The following is a 15,020-nucleotide window of genomic DNA, read 5'->3' on the forward strand; positions in this document are numbered from 1 at the left end:
CAGATGGGAGTTTATGGGTCAATAAGTGAGAATAGGTTTCAGGAAAACGTGAGGGAATGGTGTTGGCGGGAATGGTCTCAGAAGTAGCATGGATTCCAATAGACGGAACTTAACGACAAAAGGAAACAGAGCACAGCAATGCAGTATATTAATCTTCACCTTTCCTTCGACAGGAACAGTCACACAGCCTTCAGTCCCACATCACATCCCAGTTTGCGGAACTGCGCCAGATTATCACTGAGAAAGAGCAGAGCTTACTCAGGGATCTCAGGGAAGAAGAGAAGAGGATTCTCAACCCAATGGAGAAAAATCTTCGGGAGATTCAAGAGAATATAAGGTTTATTCAGGAGGAAATCTCGAAGTTAAAGGAACAGATGGATCAAAAAGACAGTGTGATATTTCTCAAGGTGAGGGATTCTATTTCAATTTGTTCCTGTCAAAGGGCACTAAATGAACAGTGGTATATTTGAAATAAACACAGCACAGCGGCCAATTCTAACAAATCAATTGCCGCTGCTGGTGACCTCACACAAGTTGTTATACTTGCATGATGCGCCCTCCAATCACTCCAATAATGACATTTCAAAATGTCCAAGATACGCTTTCAGTCCTTCATTAGCAAAATACAATCTTGGAGCAATGAAACTTCAGGGTAAGTCATTGTAAAGTAAGCTGCAACACAGCAGTCAAATACAGAATGACATCCGCCCGTCCTCAGCTCAAAACTGTGCAGAACAAAGTATGAATACGTAACTTATTCCCTTCGCTTTTACCAGGTCCCCACTCACCAGACTGGTTATCGTAATAAACACCTAACACAGAATACAATGCAGACAGAAAACAGATGCACTGCTCATACACACAGCATTTACAAATGGCAGTAAACTGTTTCTCACCAGACAATTGATGCATCTATTCAGGGTTGTTGTTGTCCCCAAACTGGACTTCCACAACTTCTGTACATCCCAGGACAGAATGCAAATTTCTCTGAACTTGTTTACTCTGATCGTAACACAGAGCTGCTGACTGTGTCCTTAATTCTGCATTAAATATCCCCTAAAACTCTCATTAACTCCCGGTTCCAGTCACAGGCTGTGAGTGTGTCTGGTGTGGTTAGTGTGAGGGTCTCTTTGTCAATCAGTGAGAACAAAGAATTTGACCCACACATCAGACTTATCTTCTATTTCCGGTTTCCGCCTGATTAGGGAAACTAATACTGTCTCTTTACTTTTACAGATAACATTCAAATGAACGTGCAATCGTTCAAAACATAACCAGGCCATTCGGCCCATTTCCTCCTCTCAATTTCCCTGCTTCACAATCCTCCTGCCACCTACTCACTGCACCCAGCAACAGTGCCCCGAACTCCCTGGGCCCTCACGTGTTTATCCAGCCTCCCCATTGCATTCAATCTCTGCTGTTCCATTTCAACCACTCCTGTGGCAATGAGTTCCACATCCTCTTCACTAAATTTCTTGTGGAATTTGTTAAAAATCCGTCTGGAATTACATCACCTCACAAGTCTCCCCATAAATAGAGGTACTTCCTCCACCTGCACACAATCACATACATCACTGATCTACAATTCCTCCATCCTATCACACTGACGTCATATCCAGATGATAATGCACAGCCTGTCCTGTCTTCCCTGTAAGTTTCATCCTCTCAGTAATGGTCTGATATTCAGAAACTTTCCCTGTAATTTACCCCTTGGTTCTGTATTGTCGGTGTGTGTGAGTGATTGCGGGAGTGGGAATTTTCAACACCTGGTAATGATTTGGATGAAATTCAGGATGTGGATAGTAAGTCCAAGTCTAATCCGATTTGTTTTTATTTATTTCAGGAGGAAGCTCGTCGGAACAGAAGGTAGGACAGGCTCTTTACTGAAACCCTGAATGGATTTGTAAAATATTTCAGAATAGCAATTTATAACCAGCAGTTTAATATTTACAGGATTAATGACGATGTCCAGGAACTGGCAGTGACAGATGAGACCCTACCGGTTGAAAAATTCGATCACCTCTATTTGTTGAACACAGTGCTGAGAGAAACGCTTGATGCCATTAATCGAGGTAAAATTTTCAAAGATTCATTTCTCCTTGTTTATGAAGTTCAATTTAGTTCCAATTTGAGGCAAAGATTGTCTGTAATACTGGGCTGAAGGGGAACTGAAGTTTATTCTACATCAACCCCACCGACTGGGAGGCATCACTGTCATATGGTCAGCTGGAGATGTCAGACCCCTGAACACACCAGCACAGGGTCACAATACAACCAATACACGGGACTGGCAGATGAACCACTGTGTCTCGATCCCAGGCAAATGCACTAACACACCAGGACATAAGTTTGGATTTACCAGAGGAGCTGGGAATTTAATACTGATGATAATATTGCAGGGAATAAAAACAGGTATCAGTGTGGTGACAGGGATTGTCAGGAAAATACACAAGTCCTGCTTGCCCTGTGAGTGCAGACTCTGATTGACGCAGGTCTTCCCCCTTCCGGATCAGCATCTCTCACTGTTGTTAGAGGCAGAAGAGGGGAGTGGTCGTGATCGGGGACTGAATCATCAGGGGAACAGACAGGAGAATCTATTGATGTGAACGGGACACCCGAATGGTATGTTGTCTCCTGGGTGCCAGGGTCAGGGATGCCTCGAATTGTGTCCGCAGCATTTTAGAGAGGGAGGGAAAAGAGCCAGATATTTTGGTAAATTTGTGACAATTACATAGGAAGTAAAAGGAAAGAGGTCCTGAAAATAGAATTTGGAGAGCTTGGTAGAAAGCTCAGAAGCAGCACCCCCAGGGTTGTAATTTCTGGATTGCTGCCTGTGCCACGTGCTGGTGAGGGTAGAAACAGGATAATTTGACAGATAAACATGGCTGAGAAGCTGGTGCTGGGACAGGGATTCAGGTTCTTGGATCATTGGGATCTGTTCTGGTGGAGGAATGACCTGCTCAAAAGGGATGGGTCGCACCTCGACCCAAGTGAGAACAATATTCTCACAAAGAGGTTTTATAGAGCTGTTGGGGAGGGTCTGAACTAATTTGGGTGGGGGGGGATCGGGAACTGGAGTAAAAGGAGAGGACTGATGGTAAAATGCAAAGATAGCGTGCAATCAGACTGTCAGATATGGCGGACAGATGTGAGGACAAAATTGCAGCCAGCAGGGTGAGTATCAGTGTATTAGGGATGCAGAATTAAAAAGGGTAGCAGATACAGTACACAAAGTGTTATATCTCAATGCATGGAGTATGAGAAATAAGGTGGATGATCTTGTTGCTCGATTACAGATTGTCGGGTGTGATGTTGTGGCCATCACGGAATCGTGGCTGAAGGATGGTTGTAGTTGGGAGCTGAATGTTCAAGGTTACACAATGTATCGGAGGAAGGAAGGAAGGCCGATGGGGTGGTGTGGCTCAGCTAGTAAATCAGCAGCAAGATGTGGCATAGGATTGGGAGATGTTGAATCTTGTGGGTTGAGGTAAGGAACTGCAAAAGTAAAAATGACACTGACAGCAGTCATATACATGCCTCCCAACAGTCAGTGTGTTGGGGCCCACAGATTACAACTGGAAATAGAAAAGGCTGATGAAAAGGACAATGTTATGATAATCATGGGATATTTCAACATGCAGGTCAATTGGGAAAATCAGGTTGGTAAAGGATCTCAAGAGAGTGAATTTGTTGAATGCAATGTGATGGCTTTCTAGAGCAGTTTCTCGTTGAGCCTACTCGGGGAACAGCTCTACTGGATTGGGTGTTATGTATTGAACCAGAGGTGGGTAGTTAAAAGAAACCTTAGGAAGCAGTGCTCACAACATGACTGAGTTCAACTTGAAATCTGAGAAGGAGAAAGTAAAGTCTGACGTTGTAGTATTTCAGAGGAGTGAAAGAAATTACAGGGATGCTGGCAGGGATGAGAGCAGAGCAGAAATGGTGTCAGTTTCTGGGGAAATGAGGAAGGTGAAGGATAGATGTATTCCAAAAATAAATAAATACTCAAATGGCAAAATAGTAAAACAGTGGCTGACAATGGAAGACAAGTTAATGTAAGGGCAAAAGAGAGGGCATACAACAAAACAAAAAAAATAGTAGGAAGACAGAGGCTTGGGAAGCTTTTAAATATCTACAGAGAGGAACTGAAAGAATGATTGGGATGAAAAAAATAAATATGAAATTGATTTGAATTGAATTGACTTTATTACTTACATCCTTCATATACATGAGGATTAAAAATCTTTACGTTACATCTCCGTCTAAATTGCAATGTGAAATTTATAGTAATTTATGATGAATAATATGTACAACAGGCTGGTTAATATAACATAGAAATACAGTTCTGTCCACATGAGTTAATCAGTCTGATGGCCTGGTTGAAGAAGCTGTCTCGGAACCTCTTGCTCCTGGCTTTAAATCTGTGGTTTAGATAGCATTCAATCCAAGAGCAGGGATGTGATGCTGAGGCTTTATAAGGCACTGGTGAAGCCTCACCTTGAGTATTGTGAACTTGGGCTCCTCATCAAAGAAAAGATGTGCTGGCATTGCAGAAGGTTCATTTCATAAGGATGATTCCATTAATGAAAGTGTTCTCATACGAGGAACGTTTGACAGCTCTGTGTCTGTACTCGCTGGAATTTAGAAAGATGAGGGGGGATCTCATTGAAACCTTTCGAATGTTGAAAGTCCTAGACAGAGTAGATGTGGAAAGGATGTTTCCCATGGTGGTGGAGTTTAGGACAAGAGGTCACAGCCTCACGATAGAGGGGGGTCTATTTGAAACAAATGCGGGGAAATTTGTGCCAGCAGCTGGTGAATTTGTGGAACTTGTTGGGTGTATTTAAGGCAGAGCTTGATAGGTTCTAGATTGGACACAGCATCAAAGGTTACGGGGAGAAGACCAGGTAGTGGGGCTGAGAACGGAAAAAAAGGATCATCCATGATTGAATGGCAGAGCAGACTCGATAGGCAAACGGCCTAATTCTGCTCCTATGTCTTATGGTGATCAGACCACTACATTGAAGCATCGTGAGAATGAGCTCGGACACACCAACAAGCATTGACATGGGTCAAGATTTCATCTCGGGAGAAGCACACACAGTATAACTGGCCTGGCAAAGCTCCCTCACACACATACACAGGAAGTACTGGCAGATTGTAGTCAGAGCCTCAGAAACGTACGTTGTTATTTCCCTCAGTAACATGGAAACCAGTCTCTTCAGAGACAGTCATTTATTCATTTAAACAACTCAATCAAGTGTGACACACGGCCACAGAAATAGGCACAAACTCCCATTTAGGATTGAAATCTGCCGTCCTTACTCAGTCTGTCTGTTCTGTGGCACTGAGCTGCCCTCTGACGTGACGTCACATCAACACTTCACAGACAGACTCCGGGGTGAGATTCCTCAGGAGGATGATCTGGGAGGGTTTGATGGATGTTGAACTCACGGCCCACTTCATCAATCTGCAAGACTAAGATGTCTTCTTGAGCATGGCCCATTTGTGTGTGTTTGCCCCCCCCCCATCCCTCTAACCATTTCCCATCTGTGTACCTGCCCAAATTTATTTTAAAATATTTTATTTTTACCTGTTTCTACAGCGTCTGAGGGCAAATTCCATTTACCAACCTCCCTCTCTATGAGAATGTTACCCGATAAACCACTCAGAAAAATTTCCCGTCTCAGTTTCAATCCGAGGCCTCTGGTTCTGTACTCACATTTCTTGGAAAAAGAAACGTTATTTAAGCTCCTTATGAATGATTTACCTCGATAAGGGGTCATACCTGAACATCCTATACTACAGCTGAATAGCCCATGCTTATCCACTCTCTGATTTTAACCCAAGCCCCCAGTCCTGGTAACATCCTCCTGAAGCCTCCTGACCAGTGTAATGACATCCTCCCCATATTCGGGAACCGGAAATGCAGATAATGCTCCAAGTGTGGTCTATCATCGACATCAAAGGCCTTGCTGAATTTCATGTGGACAGTGTGGAATAGGCTGATGAATACAGGACTGAAGGTGTTTTTTTAGATTGGGACAAGAAGGGCGGCGTGGGAGCTAAATTCTGAAGGAAGACAGTTTTTTAAAAAAAACTTTGCGTACAAGAACGGCGAGTTTGCGCAGGACAGTGCTGAGAGTTTAAAAAGATGACCACCCTATAGAGTGGGCAGCGGAGTGGATGGCAGCAGAGTGTAGGGCTTTGGCTCAACGGGCTTAAGCGGTAACGAGAAGTGGCGAGAGCGAGGCACCGACTCTTTTTCTCCCCTTGGCAAATCGGCCCGGACGGATGCGGGAACAGCAGGGCACATTAGCTAACGGTTTAAAAAGTTCGTGTGCTTGGTGAAGTAAGTGGGTGAGTAGACCTATCTTTCTTTGTTTCATTCCTGTAGAATTAGGTAGCATGTCTGCAGGGTTAGTGCTTTGTTCAGGGTGTCAGATGTGGGAATCCTGGGAGACCTCCAGCCTCCCTGATAGCCACATCTGCACCAGGTGAACCGAGATTCAGCTCCTCGGAGACCGTGTTAGGGATCTGGAGCTGCAGCTTGATGACCTACTGCTTATGAGAGAAAATGAAGAGGTGATAGACAGGAGCTACAGGGAGGTAGTCATCCCTAGGCTACAGGGGTCAGAAAACTGGGTGACTGCCAGGAGGGGGAAGGGAAATGCCCGGATAGTGGAGAGCACCCCTGTGGCTGCCCCCCTCAGTAACAAGTATATCGTTTCGGATGCTGTTGAGGGGGATGACCTGACAGGGGACGGCCACGGTGACCGGGTCTCTGGCACTGAGCCTGGCGCTGTTGTGCAGGAGGGAAGGAGGAAGAAGAGGAATGCGGTAGTCATAGGGGATTCCATAGTCAGGGGAACAGACTGGAGATTCTGTGAGCCTGGTAGAGATACCCGCATGGTGTGCTGCCTCCCAGGTGCCAGGGTACGGGATGTCTCGGATCGGGTCCAGAATATTCTGAAGGGAGAGGGCGAGCAGCCAGCTGTCGGGTTACACCTGAATCCGAAGGGGATTTATATCATAGAGGGAATGTTTAATAGAGATGTTAGGGAGGGTTTAAACTAATATGGCAGGGGGATGGGAAACCGGAATGATAGAGCACATGAGGGGAAAAACAGAAATATATCTAAGATAGTGAGCAGTAAAGATGTCAGGAAGGACAGGCAGGTGATGGAGCAAATTTGTAGCCACTGGGATGAGTTGCAGTGCAATCAAAACAAAAACTATCAAATACTGGACTTAAATACACACAGCATAAGGAATAAGCTGGATGATCTTGTCGTACAGCTACAGATTGGCAGGTATAATTTTGTGGCCATCACTGAGACGTGGCTAAAGGATGCATGTCTCTGAGAGCTGAACGTCTACACGGTGTATCGGAAGGATAGGCAGGTGGCAGAGGGGGTGGCGTGGCTTTATTGGTAAGAAATGGTATTAAATCTTTAGAAAGAGGTGACATAGGATCGGAAGGCGCAGAATCTTTATGGGTTGAGCTAAGAAATGGCAGGGGTAAAAGGACCCTGATGGCAGTTATATACAGGCCTCCTAACAGCTGCAGTGAGGTGGACTATAAATTACAACAGGAAATAGAAAAGGTTTGCCAGAAGGGCAGTGTTATGATAATTGTGGGGGATTTTAACATGCAAGTGGATTGGGAAAATCAGGTCGACACTGGATCTCAAGACAGAGAATTTGTAGAATGTCTACGAGATGGCTTTTCAGAACAGCTTGTTATTGAGCCCACTAGGGGATCAGAGGTACTGGATTGGATATTCTGTAATGAACCAGAGGTGATTAGAGAGATTGAGGTGAAGGAACCGTTAGGAGGCAGTGATTGTAATATGATTGAGTTCATTTGACAAAGAGAAGCTGAAATCCGATTTGTCGGTATTTCAGTGGAGTAAAGGAAATTACAGTGGCACGAAAGAGGAACTGGCCAAATTTGACTGGAAAGGGACACTAGCAGGAGGACGGCAGAGCAGCAGTGGCTGGAGTTTATGCGAGAAATGAGGAATGTGCAAGACAGATATATTCCAAAAAAGAAGAAATTTTCAAATGGAAAAAGGATGCGACTGTGGCTGACAAAAGAAGTCAAAGCCAAAGTAAAAGCAAAGGAGAGGGCATTCAAGGAAACAAAAATTAGTGGAAAGACAGAAGATTAGGAAGTTTTTAAAAGCTTACAAAAGGAAACTAAGAAGGCCATTAAGAGGGAAAAGATGAACTATGAAAGGAAGCTAGCAAATAATATCGAAGAAGATACTAAAAGCTTTTTCAAGTATATAAAGAGTAAAAAAACAGGTGAGAGTGGATATAGGACCGATAGAAAATGATGCTGGAGAAATTGTAATGGGAGATAAGGAGATGGCTGAGGAACTGAACGAGTATTTGCATCAGTCCTCACTGATGAAGATATCAGCAGTATACCGGACACTCAAGGGTGTCAGGGAAGAGAAGTTTGCGCAGTCACAATTACGACAGAGAAAGTACTCAGGAAGCTGAATAGGCTAAGGGTAGATAAATCTCCAGGAGCAGATGGAATGCACCCTTGTGTTTTTGAAGGAAGTAGCTGTGGAGATTGTGGAGGCATTAGCAATAATCTTTCAAAAGTCAATAGACCCTGGCATGGTTCCGGAGGAGTGGAAGATTGCAAATGCCACTCTGGTATTTAAGAAGGGGGCAAGGAAGCAAAAAGTGAATTATAGACCTGTTAGCTTGAGAAATTGTTGGGAAGTTCTGGAGTCAATTGTCAAGGATGAGGTTACGGAATACCTGGAGGCATATGACAAGATAGGCCAAACTCGGCATGGTTTCCTTAAAGGAAAATCCTGCCTGACAAACCCATTGAAATGTTTTAAGGTAATTACAAGTAGGCTAGGCAAGGGAGATGCAGTGGATGTTGTGTATTTGGATTTTCAGAAGGCCTTTGACAAGGTGCCACACATGAGGCTGCTAAACAAGATAAGAGCCCATGGAATTACTGGAAATTTACATATGTGGATAGAGCGTTGGCTGATTGTCAGGAAACAGAGAGTGGGAATAAAGGATCCCATTCTGGTTGTCTGCCAGTTACCCGTGGTGTTCCACAGGGGACAGTGTTGGGGCCGCTTCTTTTTACGTTGTATATCAACGATTTGGATTATAGAATACATGGCTTTGTGGCTAAGTTTGCTGATGATACAAAGATAGGTGGAGGGGATGGTAGTGCTGAGGAAACAGAGAGTCTGCAGAGAGACTTGGATAGATTAGGAGAATGGTCACAGAAGTGGCAAATGAAATACAATGTTGAAAGGTGTATGGTCATGCACGTTGGTAGAAGAAATAAACGGGCTGACTATTATTTAAATGGAGAGACAATTCAAAGTTCTGAGATGCAATGGGACTTGGGAGTGCTCGTGCAGGATACCCTTAAGGTTAACCTCCAGGCTGAGTCGGTGGTGAAGAAGGCGAATGCAATGTTGGCATTCATTTCTAGAGGAATAGAGTATAGGAACAGGGATGTGATGTTGAGGCACTGGTAAGACCTCACTTGGAATACTGTGTGAAGTTTTGGGCTCCTTATTTAAGAAAGGATGTTCTGACATTGGAGAGGGTTCAGAGAAGATTGACTAGAATGATTCCAGGAATGAGAGGGTTAACATACGAGGAACATTTGACTGCTCTTGGACTGTACTCCGTGGAGTTTAGAAGAATGAAGTGGAACCTCACAGAAACATTTCGAATGTTAAAAGGCATGGACAGAGTGGTTGTGGCAAAGTTGTTTCCCATGGTGGGGGACTCTAGTACGAGAGAGCATGACTTAAAGATTGAAGGGCACCCATTCAGAACGGAGATGCGAAGAAATTTTTTTAGCCAGAGGGTGGTGAATCTGTGAATTTCTTGCGGCAGTGGAGGCCAGGTCATTGGGTGTATTTAAGACAGAGATTGATAGGTATGTGAGTAGCCAGGGCATCAAAGGTCATGGGGAGAAGGTGGTGGAGTGGGACTAAATGGGAGAATGGATCAGCTCATGATTAAATGGTGGAGCAGATTCGAAGGGCCGGCTTCTGCTTATTTGACTTATGGTCTTATTTGAATCCACCAGTATACGTAATAAGGACCTTGTAGCACAGGTAGAGTTTGACAGGTACAAACTTAGGCAGGTACGACTTTGGTCGAAGGAATAAAGGCATAGACAATTCTGCAAACAGGGCGAAATTCAAAAATCAGAGGTGCAAAGGGACATGGGTGTCCTTGTGCAGGATTCCCTGAAGGTTAACTTGCAGTTTGTGTCAGTGGTAAGATTGGCGAACTCAATGTTTGCTTTCATTTCGAGAGGATTAGAGTACAAGAGCAAGGATGTAATGCTGAGGTTTTATAAGGCATTGGTCAGACCACACGGAGTATTGTGAACAGTTTTGGGTCCCTTCTATTGGAAAACGTACTGGCATTGGAGGGGGTCCAGAAGATTCACAAGAATGATTCTGGGAATGAAAGAGTTAACATATTAGGAGTGTTTGATGGTTCTGGGCCTGTACTCACCGGAGTTTAGCAGAATGGCTGATTTATTATCCCTCTCAACCCTATTCTCCCACTTCCTCCCCATAACTTTTGAGACTCTGACTAATCAAGAAGTTTACTTATTAACTTCGCTTTAAAAATCAAATAGGAGAAAATCTGCAGATGCTGGTAATCCAAGCTACACAGGTCCTGATGAAGGGTCTCTCCAGATCTCTCTGACACCTGTCTGGAGAGAGTTGATGTTGGGAGGATGTGGGTGGGTCGAGAACGGTAAGCACAGGCTCCGACTATAGGGATGTCCATTTAGGACAGAGATGAGGAGGAATTCTTTTATCCACAGGATAGTGAATCTGCCACAGGCAACTGTGGAGGCCAAATAATTGAGTATATTTAAAGCAGAGTAACACACACAAATTGTTGGGGGAACAGCAGGCCGGGAAGTTTCTGTGGAAAAGAGTAAACAGGTTCAGACTGAAACCCTTCATCGAGACCTGTGTTGCTTCAGGGTTCCTGCAAATTCATCCCCTGTCCTAATGAGGGGCTGCGGGGGATGGGGTTGTGGGAAAGGGGACAAAGTCTTCCTCATCTGCCATCTTTGCCCCCTCCAGCTTCTCATTACGTCTACACACTCAGTTCACCCACGGGCTTTCCACCCCTCCTCCTCCTGGTTCAATCTGCCATTCATCTCTCCCCTACTGGTTCCCATTATCACCTCCTTTACTGTCTCAAACCATCACACTCCCCCACTTCACACTCACAAATAAATGTGAACATTGTATGAAGGGTCTGTTCCTGTGCTGTACTGCTCTATGTTCTCTGTTCCCAGTTTCGGAGAATGAGAGGAGATCTCATGGAAACACAAAATTCTCTCAGGGGTCAACAGGCAGGAGAGAGGGAGGATGTTTCCCCTGTCCAGCATAAAACCCTTGGGGAGACATTATTATTTGACTCACTTTTGTCGAGGCCTTTCCCACGGTCCCCGGGGCCGCGCTGACCGGGTCTCCACCCGATCCCCGGGGCCGCACTGCCCGAGTCTCTCCCCGATCCCCGGGGCTGCGCTGTCCGAGTCTCCCCCCGATCCCGGGGCCGCGCTGCCCGAGTCTCTCCCCGATCCCCGGGGACTCTTTAATTCTCTGCTTCTCCCCCCAGTCTCTGTCACCCTGGATCTGGAAACGGCGCATCCGCGGCTCGAGGTGTCTGAGGATCGGAAGAGTGTGAGACGGACCGGGACCCGGAGGGATCTCCCTGACACCGGGAAGAGATTCACAATCTGGCTTTGTGTGCTGGGATCGGCGGGATTCACGTCGGGGAGACATTATTGGGAGGTGGAGGTGACGGAGATTCGGTTCTGGTGTCTGGGAGTCGCCGCAGAGTCTGTGAAGAGGAAGGGACGGGTCAGACTGAGTCCGGAGACCGGATTCTGGGTCATCGGGCGGGTTGGTGACGTGTTACATCGGGATTGTGACATGTCCCGCGTTCTCCCCTCCCCCAAGTCCCGTCTCGCTGCCGGTCCCATCCCCGGGAGGGTGGGAGTTTATCTCAGTTACGAGTCCGGGACAGTTTCATTTTACAACCCCGAGACCAAGTCCCATCTCCACACCTTCGCTGGGAATAAATTCACGGAGAAACTTTATCCTTTCTTCCGGACAGTGGATGAAAACCAGTGGCTGAGAATCAGCTCCGGTTCCGCTCCGGGTCTGTAAACGGGTCGGGTCCCGGGAACGGCGTCAGGAGTAAAGTCCCTGCAAATATAAATGTGCGGAGAGTGCAGCTGAATACATGGCTAAGGAGATGGTGCAGGAGGGAGGGCTTCATGTTTCTGGACAATTGGGCTTTGTTCCCGGGAAGGTGGGGCCTGTTCCGACGGGACGGTTTGCCCCTGAACTGGAGGGGGACTAACATCCTTGCGTGTAGATTTGCCAGTGCTGCTCCAGGGAATTTAATCTAGATTTGCAGAGGGAGGGGAACCAGAGTGTTAGAGCAGATAGTGAGGTGGAGGAGGATAAAGGTCATGCGAGAACTGCATGTACAGACAGAAATCAAAGGTTTATACATTAGATTGTAAATTAATTTTCAGAAATTTAGAAATTATAGAAAGCAAAGATTTCCAAAAGAAAATAATGAAGAACATGACCAGAAATATGTGAAAAAGTGGCTACTTCAGATTTACACCTATCGCAATAATTGTTTATGTTAGGAAATATTTTGGATAGTCTCTCCTGTGTTAAATAGTAACAGTGAACAATTTTAAATTGAATTAAACAGTTATTGGCACATATCAAAGAAGATTTTTTTTGCAGATTTATTTATTTTCATTTATTTTGTGATGGTCGATTGATGACTTTTGAAGAGTTAATTAGCAAATATTCTCTCTCTCTCATACACACTTTCTGCAATATCTTCAGGTTAGACATTTTTTACAAAAATAATTAAGTTCCCATATATGCAAGAATCTGATTTGTTGGATACTATTTGGAATATGAATCCTTTAGTAAGAGGTTCAATAGGTAGAATGTATAATTTATTTTTAATACATTAATACAAAAAGATAACTTCTTACCTAAGGTTTATACATGATAGAAATATTCGTTGTTTCAGACGTGATAGAGGGGGAGGGATGAAAGGGGGAGGAGTGGCATTACTAGTCAGGGAAAATATCACAGCTGTGCGTAGACAGGACAGCCCGGAGGGCTTGTCTACAGGGGCCATATGGGTGGAGCTGAGGAACGGGAAAGGTGTGACCACACTAATAGGGGTGTATTACAGACCGCCCAATAGTCAGAGAGAATTGGAGAAACAAACCTGTATAAAGATAGTAGACCGATGTAAGAAACAGGAAGTTGTAATAGCAGGGGATTTTAACTTTCCACATGTTGACTGGGACTCCCAAACTGTAAAAGAGCTAGATGGCTTGGAGTGTGTGAAATGTTTTCAGGAAAGTTTTCTAAATCAATATATAGAGGTACCTACGAGAGAGGATGCAATACTTGAGGCGCACATGTTGGGTCCAGTGACCATAATGTCATTAGTTTCAAGTTCATTACGGATAAGGATAGGTCTGGTCCTAGCAGAAGGGCTAATTGGGTGGAAATGAAAAAAGATCTAGGAAGAGTGGATTGGGATAAGTTTTTTTTTCCCCTGACAAGGATGTTTTCAGTAAGTGGAAGGCCTCCAAATGTGAAATTTTGAGGGTGCAGAGTTTGCATTTTCCTGCCAGGATTAAAGACAAAGTTAACAGGCATAGGGAACCTTGGTTTTCAAGAGATATTGGCGATCTGGTTAAGAAAAAGAGAGAAGTGTATAGCAGGTAGAGTCAACAAAGAGCAAATGATTTACTTAAAGAGTATAGAGAATGGAAGAAAATACTAAAGAAGGAAATCAGGAAGGAAAAAAAGAAGACATGAGGTGGCTTTGGCAGATAATGTGAAGGAAAACCTGAAGGGTTTCTACAAGTATATTAAGAGTAAAAGGATACTAAGAGACAAAATTGGTCCCCTAGGAGATCAGAGTGGTCGTCTATGTGTGGAGCCTTACGAGATGGGGGAGATCTTAACCAGTTTTTTTGCATCAGTATTTACTCAGGAAACTGGCATAGTGTATATGGAAGGAAGGGAAACAAGCAGTAGTGTCATGGAACAAATAGAGATTAAAGAGGAGGAGGTGCTTGCTGCCTTACAGCGCATAAAGGAAGATAAATGCCCCGGGCCTGACTTGATATTTTCTCGGACCTTGAAAGAGACCAGTGTAGAAATTGCAGGGGCACTGACAGAAATATTTAAAATGTCCTCAGCCACGGGTGCAGTGCCGGAGGATTGGAGGGTAGCTGTTGTTATTCCGTTGTTTAAAAAAGGCTCCAATAGTAAACCAGGTAATAACAGGCCTGTGATCCTGACATCAGTAGTATGTAACTTATTGTAAGATGTTCAGAGAGATCGGACTTAGAAGTATTTGGACAGCCAAGGGCTGATTAAGGATAGTCAGTATGGCTTTGTGCATGGTAGATCGTGTTTAATGAATCTTGTAGAGTTTTTCGAGGAGGTTACCAGCAAAGTAGGTGAAGGAAAGGCTGTGGACGTTGTCTACATGAACTTTAGTACGGCCTTTGACAAGGTCCCGCATGGGAGGTTAGTTCAGAAAGGTCAGACATGAGGAATCCATGGAGAGGTTGGAGAGATTGAAAGAGTGCAGAGATTTACTAGGATGTTGCCAGGTCTTCAGGAGTTGAGTTACAGGGAAAGATTGAACAGGTTAGGACTTTATTCCTTGAAGCGTAGAAGAGGACCTTGAAAGAGACCAGTGTAGAAATTGCAGGGGCACTGACAGAAATATTTAAAATGTCCTCAGCCACGGGTGCAGTGCCGGAGGATTGGAGGGTAGCTGTTGTTATTCCGTTGTTTAAAAAAGGCTCCAATAGTAAACCAGGTAATAACAGGCCTGTGATCCTGACATCAGTAGTATGTAACTTATTGTAAGATGTTCAGAGAGATCGGACTTAGAAGTATTTGGACAGC

At 44.6% G+C, this 15,020-nt stretch overlaps 1 protein-coding gene across 1 annotated transcript; it reads left to right on the plus strand.

Moving 5' to 3' along the window:
• Positions 1-294: 294 nt before the first annotated feature.
• On the plus strand, positions 295-12,700 carry LOC140720235 (E3 ubiquitin-protein ligase TRIM39-like). The gene is made up of 4 exons (XM_073035116.1): positions 295-407; positions 1,844-1,866; positions 1,954-2,072; positions 11,659-12,700. Exons 1-4 carry the CDS (start codon positions 300-302, stop codon positions 12,210-12,212), a joined length of 804 nt encoding a protein of 267 aa, XP_072891217.1. The 5' UTR covers positions 295-299; the 3' UTR covers positions 12,213-12,700.
• Positions 12,701-15,020: the final 2,320 nt, after the last annotated feature.

This window comes from Hemitrygon akajei, unplaced genomic scaffold (genome assembly GCF_048418815.1).
Source record: "Hemitrygon akajei unplaced genomic scaffold, sHemAka1.3 Scf000038, whole genome shotgun sequence".
In the NCBI taxonomy this organism is placed as follows: Eukaryota; Metazoa; Chordata; class Chondrichthyes; order Myliobatiformes; family Dasyatidae; genus Hemitrygon; species Hemitrygon akajei.